The sequence below is a fragment of the Triticum aestivum genome, chromosome 1A (genome assembly GCF_018294505.1).
Source record: "Triticum aestivum cultivar Chinese Spring chromosome 1A, IWGSC CS RefSeq v2.1, whole genome shotgun sequence".
In the NCBI taxonomy this organism is placed as follows: Eukaryota; Viridiplantae; Streptophyta; class Magnoliopsida; order Poales; family Poaceae; genus Triticum; species Triticum aestivum.
This window is the reverse complement of record NC_057794.1, coordinates 1,840,471-1,849,953: the sequence shown is the minus strand read 5'-3', so window position 1 is coordinate 1,849,953 and position 9,483 is coordinate 1,840,471. Positions and strand designations below refer to the sequence as shown.

The 9,483-nt window shown below is 53.5% G+C and overlaps 1 protein-coding gene across 1 annotated transcript; it reads left to right on the top strand.

The window, feature by feature from the left end:
* The first annotated feature begins 2,096 nt into the window (after positions 1-2,096).
* Positions 2,097-5,189, top strand: LOC123184017 (uncharacterized). Its single transcript, XM_044596301.1, has 2 exons — positions 2,097-3,081; positions 3,597-5,189. The coding sequence occupies exons 1-2, from the start codon at positions 2,393-2,395 to the stop codon at positions 3,598-3,600; spliced, it is 693 nt and encodes a 230-aa protein (XP_044452236.1). The 5' UTR covers positions 2,097-2,392; the 3' UTR covers positions 3,601-5,189.
* The last annotated feature ends 4,294 nt before the right edge of the window (positions 5,190-9,483 follow it).

Genomic DNA, 9,483 nt, shown 5'->3' with positions numbered 1-9,483 from the left:
GAAATGCTGTGAAATTTGCGTACCAGCGCCTGATGTTGGTTGCGACCAAAACAACACTGCAAAAGCCTGCAGAATTCCTCCCACGATGCATCCGGAACTCTGCGTTGCACAGACTCCAACCATCGAGCTGCTAGTCCTTCAAACATGGTGGAGGCAAACTGTATCCATAACTGACGGGGCGTTCCACACATGCTGAAATAATCCTCACATCTCGTTTGCCATAGTCTCGGATTGGTACCATCGAATTGAGGCAGATCAATTCGAGGAACAAAACCAAATTGCTCAGTACCCTCTCGATGGAATTCAGTGCAGTGAGATGATTGAACGGGGTTGAGCTCAGATCTCATACCTCTGGCTGGGGGAGGAATGTATGGAACATGATTCTTCCCCTTGACTGGTTGAGTTGAGCGGCTGCCCTCCACACCTCCCTCGCTAGCGCCCATCTAGACCGAATTGGCTTGCTGGCGGCTGCCCATGGACGACGAGTTAGCGGTCAGCGGTCGCTCCATTCCGGCACGGATCTCGTCCATGTCGACCCCGATCGACATCTTGAGGTCGTCGATCCGCGTCGTCAGATCGCCCATGATGGAGCGCATCGACTTGGAGGCCTCCTTATCCTGCCGCTTGAACCACACGTCGAGGGACTCCGCCAAGTCGGCCTTGAGGAACTCGTACACCGCTTTTGTCACCGGCGACATGTTCTCCATGATTTCTCGGCGACGACGCGCCGCAAATCTCGTCGCGTGCAGGTGGTGACCCGGAACTTGTTGCGCCAGGATCGGTAGCTCTGATGCCAATTGTAAGCACCAATTGCTCTCTCTCAATTTGGTGTCTAGTTGATTACAGATTCGAATTCAAATCCAAGGAGGAGGAAGGAAGAACAGAGGAACAACGCACACCAGCCACTCCTATCCTATCCAGCCGGCCGAAGCCGTTCCGTCCCCCCTCGTTACAAGTGTCATTTGCTTACTTATACACTTGTCTACTAGACCCATCCCGGCCCAAATGACCGAGCAGGCCGCTTCTGGACCCTCCTGGGCCTGGCCTTGACGTTGCTTGCCGGTTTGCCCTGTAGCGGATCATGACTTGTCGTTGCCGTAGCAGCACAGTCGCTGACAGAGCAGCCCATGCACTCGGCGACGGCGTGCGGTCTGGAGCGCCACCATGGCGTCAGCGACGGCGACAGCAGGCCCAGGTCACCGCCGCCGTCCTTACGGAGGGAGGACCTGCCGGCGGTAACGAACCTCCGTCCCATCTGGTCTTACTGTTAATCTCCTAATTAAATTAGTCTCTGCTTAAGCTTGCCACTGTGAATTACCCTCAGAATTCAACCACTGTATGTCTAGACGGTGATTTTTTATGTGATATCCACCACGGATCTGAAGCTCTAGGAGCAAAAAGTTTGCACTGGAGTTGGAGCTCTTGGATCCATGGACCATGGAATGTGGGCTTCAGTTATTACTATTAACTAATTATCCTGCACCTCCTCTTCTTTATTCAGGTGAGCGTCGATGCTTAAGCTGTTTTCTACATGAGCATGGCATAAATTGTTCAAGTTGTTTTCTTTTTTGATTGGCTGGGTTTACGGCGGAATTATCGCTGGATTGAACCGCAAAGCAAACTAAGATTACAATCTCTTAGAGAGATGGAACAACACAGTGCTTGTTTTGTTTTGTTTTGTTTTTGTTAGAGGGCTTGTTGAACAAAACCTTACATCCACGTATACTTAAATAATAAGAGAGATATATGGAGATTACGTATCCAGCTCTGTGTACACATGATAAGCAAAGCAAAGCTACTATGGAACATGATTCTGTGTACACATGGTACACAAAGCAAAGCTACCATGGAACATGATTCTGTGTACACATGGTACGCAAAGCAAAGCTACCAGACCCCTGGCAAAGCAAAAAAAAAACAGACTTGGGTTGGGAGTACTGGGTAGTACTTGTCTTGTATAGCAATCAATGAATCGACACTTTACTGGATGAAGATCATATGGAATCAAAGTAATGCAGACATTTGCTGTCATGCACCAGCTCTCCCCTCTATAAGAGCATCTCCGATGCCCAGTCGGCTCGGCGCACAACTCTAGCAATCGCTTGGTAGAACCTTTAAAACAGATCGAGTAGAGGAGTTGAGAGAGCTGAACCACGAGCAATGGGGGATCTTGTTCTGGGGGTGGCCAAGACGGTGGTGGAAGGGACGCTGCTCAGGGCCAAGTCGGCGATCGATGACGAGGCAAAGCTCAAGCAGAGCGTGCAACGCGACCTGGTTTTCATCAGCATCGAGTTCCAGATGATGCAGTGCTTCCTCAACACCACCGACGAGGAGCGCGCCAAGAACGCCGTGGTGAAGACCTGGGTGAGGCAGATTTGGGACCTGGCCTACGATGTGGAAGCCGGCCTGGTGGTGGCGTGTGGTGCCGTCCTGCATGGCGCCGCCGCTGCCCCTGGACCAGGCCGTCAACAACATAACGGAGCTCAAGGCGAGGGTCCAGGATGTGAGCCAGCGAAACATGCGTTGCAACCTCATCAATGACTCTGGGTCCAAGACATTTGTTGCACAGCCGCATCCACCGCATCCACCGATCACTGGTGCGGCTGAGTTCGACATGCTTGCCCAGGCCAAGGATGCGGCCAAGAAGCAGCATGTTTTATGGAAGCTCACCGACCTGATCAATCGTCAAGACCGTGCCCTTGAAGTGATCTCCTTGTGGGGAACCGGCGGTGATCTTGGGATGACATCCATCGTTAGGAAGGCCTATGTCGACCCTGAGATCCGCCGAAACTTCACATGCCGTGCTTGGGTAAAGATCATGCATCCTTTTAATCCTGACGAGTTCATCCGGAGCTTCTTGGCCCAGTTGCACGCAAGGTCACGCCAAAAGCAACGACCAATACTTGGTGTCGACGTTCTCAAGAGGATGAAGATGGAGGCAGTGCCAGAGCATGACCTCGCTGACAAGTTCATGAGGCAAGTCTGTGAGCATAGGCCAGTTTGTGCACCGGCCATCCGTACCAGATATCGGAGATCAGCCAGTTCTCACCAGATCACTCTGTTTGTATATTATTCAAGGAGGTAAGTTTGGTAATCCAATTATTTCGGCCAGTTTTTACTCAAACAATGGCGCTCTTGCATGATTTGTTCCATCTATATATTTTTTAATTTATTTGTCATTCCAACGTTTACAAAATACGTAGGTTATGATTTAAATAATCCCTGCTAGTATTAACCCCTGGTATGTAAACCAGCGAATTGAAAAAATCTTTGATGTTAATATTTTTTTTCTCATTTGGAACGTAAGGAAACAGTAGATGAACAAAGTAGTGGGAGAAATTGCAGATTATATGCCAAAGGTGCAATTTTGGTAGCGTGCTGATCAGTTTTCCTTGTCTTCTTTTAAAAAGAACCCTCTAGGGACAAAAGGCAACGGGATCTTATCGTGTCCCTCTGATTTTGCAAATTGGCTATCTTATCATATGTAGAGCCATCTCCGATTCATTCTTCTGTTGGATGCCATACTTCTTTTGCTTGCTTTCATAATATGTTTAGGACAGATATGGAATCTAAACCAGAGATACCCCCTTGTGCAGATAACGATAGCTTGGTGTGCAATTTGAAAACTTCAGAACATGATGTAGCCCATCGCCTTTTCAGAGGCCAGGTATGTTATGGAAGCATATGCGTCCGCAAGATTTCTTATTTAATTTATACTAGTATAGTGACCCCTGCAAATACAAAGGCATCATCTCTAATGTGTTCAAAATGTCTGAGGAATAAATTTATGGTTTTATTAATATTCATATAGTTCGATTTTGCTTTGTTTTGTAGATACCGTAAAAGTAATGCCAAATGAGATGTCACATGTATGGTTAACATATTTAAACATTTTTAGTCGAATGATGATTACGTCATTTCGAAAAACACTATATATATATTACTTCCTTCGGTGTATGTGGTTAGATCCTTAGACGTAAGTACATAGATCCATCGGTCAAAATATTTCAGATGATGCGGATAAACATGGCCCCTATTAGGGAAACCCATATCGTGTTTTTTTAATACAAAATAGATAAGTTTAGAGAAATTAGAGTGTTCACAGTAAAGCTATGGAGTTAATTAGTTCCTCATGATAGCCTCTGCCCAGGACTATGTGGTCCTACATGGGAGGGCATCCGACGGGTCCTCTCAACTACGTCTTGTAAATACATTCCACTCTTCCATTATGCTGTGGAGTACCAATTTTAGTGTGTTTAGTAGTTTGGGCATCTCGGTAAAATGTCTCAAACTCTCTTTAATTAGCAGAACAATTTGCCATTGCTCGGCTAAAAAGACCAAATGTCACATCATTGGACTCTAGGAAATAATCAAAGACCTTCATGCTTAAATAATCATCTACAAAGGTAAGAAATATTATCTCCTCCAGGAGATTTTATCAGTGTCTCGCCCCACTAGTTAGTTTGTCTAGGATGGCCATCGTTGTGCACAGACTTGGAACCTTAGAGCATCTCCAACAGGCGCGCTAAACAGGCGCCGCGCCGCAAAATTCCCTGTTTTAGTGCGCGCGCAACCCGGCGGATGGTTCCAGCGGGCGCGCAATAACCGCGCGCGTGGTATAAGCAGTTGGGCGCGCGCTAGGAAGCGGTACGTCGCGTGGTGTATTTGCGGCGCCCGCTTCCGCGCGCGGCACACACGACGCTTGCGCTGCGCTCTTCTTCTCCCCCTCCAAAGCCCCGCGCGCGCCGGTGCCGGCGACCCGCACCCATGGACGCACGCGCCGGCACCCCGCTCACCCCGTCCTATAGCCGCGACCCCCCCGCCCCCGCCGCCGCCGCCACAAACCCTAGCCCGGGTGGCGTTGGCCTCGCCTCCGCCGGAGCTCCTCCGACGAGCGGCCTTGCGAGCGGCCTCTTCATGCCGCCGCGGATGACCTCGGCGGCGGGTGGCGTCGCGCCGGCACCGGCCCGAGCCGCCGCCGCCTCCTCCTCAAAGCTCCCCAATGCGGCGCGGCCAAAAAAGGGCAAGACATCAGCGAAGGAAAACAAGGCGGCGAACGGCTCTGGCACCTCCAAGGCGAAGAGGAAGGAGCTTGCGGGGCGTGCGACGGGCGCGGCGGCTGCCGAAGCGTCGGCAAGCTCACTCGTTGAGCCGGCGGCCGGCGCGCACAGCATGTTCGACGAAATGCCTCCAAGGTAAAAAAAAACCTAACTTTTCATCTTTTTGTTATTTTTTGAATGCATTCGTCACATATAGATAGCTTATTTGCATTGTGCAAAAAAATTGTAGTCTCAATGATGATGCATACATGTCAACGATGGGTGTTGGCTCCAACAATTCGCATTGGTCTCAAACCAATGACATGCATTTTCAAGACCATGAGTTCGAGGTGGACGAGGAGGGTGAGGGCATTGTCGACGCACCGAAAGGAAGAGCGGGCAATTACACCAACACCGATGACATCTTACTATGCAATACTTGGTTGCAAGTGTCGAGGGATCCATCCGTTGGAGGTGATCAAAGTAGAGATGCTTATTGGAACCGGATGAAGGAACACTTTGATGCTCGCAACGTGAGTGGAATTGACTGCTCCAACCGATCACTTAGGTCCCGGTGGTCGACAATCAACTCAGATTGTCAAAGGTGGGCGGCTTGTCAAAAGGCGGTTGACAAGTTGAACCCAAGTGGCACAAATGAGGACGATAGAGTAAGTGCCGTTTCATCTTACATGTTGGTGCTAAACTTGCTTTGTTTTGCTTGTTGTTGGTGCTAACTTTCTTTGTTTTCATGTAGTACAACATTGCGCAAAACTTGTTCAAAGAAGAGGAGAGGAAAACCAAGAAGGGGAAGATCAAGAAAGGAAGGGTCTTTACTTTGCCTCATTGGAGGCATGGGTGGCATGGGTGGCATGGGTGGCATGGAAGTTTTGCTTCTCTCATGGGAGGCATGGGTGCACCTCCGGCCGCCATGGGCGGAATGTCTTTCGATGAGCCTCCTCGCACACATTCCCATGAAGATGCCGTTGAAGATCTTGCCAACACCATCGGAGCTTCACGTGATGCGGTGCGCGATGAGGAGAGGGAGGAAGATTCATCTTCGGAGGCGGAAGAATCGTCTTCCGAAGATGAGGACGAGGACGAAGACGAGGAGGAGGACGAGGAATGATGTGTCTTTCCTTTGTGTATTGAACTTGATTTGCATTTTGAACTTGGTTGGATGAACTTGTGGGCATGAATTTCATCAACTTGTTTGTGTGAAATTTTTATTGTGTTGAAAATGTGCATCATTTTGTGTTGAAATATGCCATATACAATGCGCCGGCGAGTCGTGCGCGCTGCATTTTGGCGCGCTGCTGGAACGACGCGCGCGCTGTGCATTTTTAGCGCGGCCGTTGGAGCCAGCGCTGCGCGCCGCGCCAAACCAGCCGATACACACGCGGCATATGTGTTTTTTGCACGCGGCGCGACCGGCGCCTGTTGGAGATGCTCTTAGATGTGTCTACTTGTCAAAAAGACAATGCTCATAGAAGTGCAAACTGCCTATCCTCTAAATACGTAATAGAACACGGCAACTCAATTATGTTATACTTCATTTCGACAAGTGTCACAAGTAGGCACGGTGTCATCATCCTTCTGGGACAACAAGTCAGTAAAGCTGATATAAAAAGCAAGGTACCATGCAATACATGCAAATCATTTGTATTTGGAGCCAGTGAATGCCTTCATCACCCACAAGGATCCTCTAAAATGGAGGTTCTCTGGTTGTGGAGAATTAGGGGCCGTTTGGATGGCGCCTAAGCCAGCCACGCCAAAACCTGGCAAGCCAAATAATTGGCGATGGAATTTGCCGCCGCCGATTCGTCCTTGCATTGGAGTGGAACCTGAACCGCTGACCGAAATATTGGTGTCGGTTAGAAGTTTGGCCGTCCAACCAAACAGATGCCTGTCCGTTTGGTCAAGGCCATTATTTTGGTAAGGCGGGGGTTGGTTGCCATCCAAACGGCCTCTTAGGGCATCTTCAGCCGCGCCCCCAACAGGTTCTTTCCAGGCGATTTTGCCGCGTCGGCGCCATAAAAATGACCCAGTCGCGTCCCCAGAAGCCCGTTTTTCGGCGGTTCGGGCCAAAACTGGTGCCGGCGGATCCAGGCCGAACCCGGCACCCTGGGGGCGCTTGGGGAGCCGGCACAAGCGAAAAAGGCGCGTGGGCCCGCCCTGGCGGCGACCCGAGGGCCTTTTCCGGCCGCTTCTTGACGCTTTTTCCTCGCATCTCCTCTGCTCGCTCGCCTTCCTCCCGCCATTCCCTCCCTTTCTCCCACCAAACCCCCTCCAGCTTGCCTTCCAGTCGCCGCCATGCCGCCGAAGAAGTACGCCATGCCGCGCGCGGCGGCAACCACGACCGGCACCGTGGCCCAGGCGAAGCAGAGGAAGCCGAGGGCGCCGCCATCGAAGCCACCGGGCATGTCGAACGCCGAGTGAAGAGTGGAAGTTCAGCGACGCGACGCATTCACCACCGACCGGCGGAACAGGGCCATTGCCAAGAAGGCCCGCGACAACGCGGTGCGTGCGGCGGCGTCTTCCTCATCGGTCGACCACGCGGGGATGATGAATCCACCCGTCGTCAGCCATGCCCAGTACGCGCCCAGGGGACAGCAAGGCGTCAGATCTCCATGGGGATCGTCGTCGCCCGGCTACGTCGACGGCGACGCGCACGGGGGGTTCAACCCAAACGTGACCTTCCCCCATGGCCACCCCGCGATGCGCCCACCCTCGCCCGGCTTCGTCGGCGTGCAATACCCTCCATACAACTACTCGCCGCCCGCCGCCTACACGACCACACTGACGCCCCATCTCCGCCGTGGGCCGCTGCCCTTCTCGCACCTCGGCGACACGGACGACACAGGAGCCGACATGGACGACATCATCGGACAGGATCGACCGCGGCCGCCGCGTCTCCCGGGTTCGCAACCCAGGACGAGGTAGTGGATCTCAGAGGCGAGATGGAGGCCGAGCTCGGCTACGTCTACGGGGAGGACGCGCACGGAGCGCAGGATCCCGAGGAGGAGGATGAGGAGGAGGAGGAGCCAGCTCCTGATCCGACGAAGGGGCGCCAGAAGAAGAAGCGGGCGGTTAGGACAGGCAAAGCGCGCATCAAGTGGACATCCAAGGAGGAGGAATGCCTCGCCGAAGCATGGAAAGTCGTCTGCCTCGACCCGACCACCGGCACGAACCAGAGCTTCGAGACGTACTGGGACCGCATCAAGGCCGAGTTCGACGAGCGGAAGCTCGTCGACCCGTACTTCAAAGGCGTCTACATGCAGCGCGGCTCCAAGGCGATGGCGAACCATTAGGGGCGTATCCAGTTGGCGTGCAACAAATGGCATGGAATCGTCGAGGAGGTCGCGGCTCGCCCAGAGAGCGGCGCCAGCGTTGAGGATCAGGTACGCACGCCGTTCGCCCGCATCTCTTCGTCGTCAACGCCCGCCGCCCGCCAACTGTTTGTTCCTCCGCGCAGCTGCTGCGTATGTTCATCATGTATCGGCGCGACAACCAAGACGCCGACTTCAAGCACCTCCACGTCTACAAGCGCATTGACAAGTGCGAGAAGTGGGCGGAAGTCCGACGTACCCTCGACAAGGCCAAGGAGACATACAAGCTGGACGCGACGACTCCGGGCGCGTCAGAGGGGCGGCCGGTCGGCCACAAATTGGCAAAGAAGGGGAAAAACGCCGACGCGGCAACCACGCGAGTGCAGGAGTCCATCGAGCATTGCCTCGCCGACGCCCAGGCCCGTGCCGTCCTACGTGAAGAGAAGACCGAGGCGCGGTGGTCGTCGCTGATGAAGAACAGCGCCATCAAGCTCGACCTACTCCGGACGAACGTCGCCGCGAAGAAGAGGAACACCGACATGGCTTTTCTGATGGGCGGGGCGGACATGCTCCAGAGCAACGACGAGCAGCTCAGGGTGTGGTACATGGTGGAGCGCGGCCTCATCCTGAACCAGATGCAGACGGCAACGCCGACGACGCCGACGACGCAAGCTCCTGCGCCCACGACCACACGGACGCCAAGCCCGAACGACTCCTCTACATCGCCGCCCAGCAGTGCCGAAGCCGCGCCGACACAGCCCAGCACCGAAGCAGCTCCGACACCGCCGAGCCCGCGCATGCCGACTCCGCCAACGCCTGGAGCCGACCCCGCCGAGTGAATCATTGCGCACGCGAACCTGCGCCGTGCGACGCTCTGTTTTTTGTAACGCCAGACTACGTCCGATCGCCGGATTTGTGGCGTCTTTTGAAAGCGGGAACGATCAAGTTTAAATTTACCGCATCCTGAGGCCAGCGCTTGGGGGCGTGACTGGGAGCTAGGTCGCCCCCAGGGGCCGAACTAGCGCCGACACGCCCCCAGGCCGCTCTATTTAGGCGGCCTGAGGGGCCGAACGGCTGGAGATGCCCTTAGGCTCTCCCAGTGCTTCACCTTGGCGTCA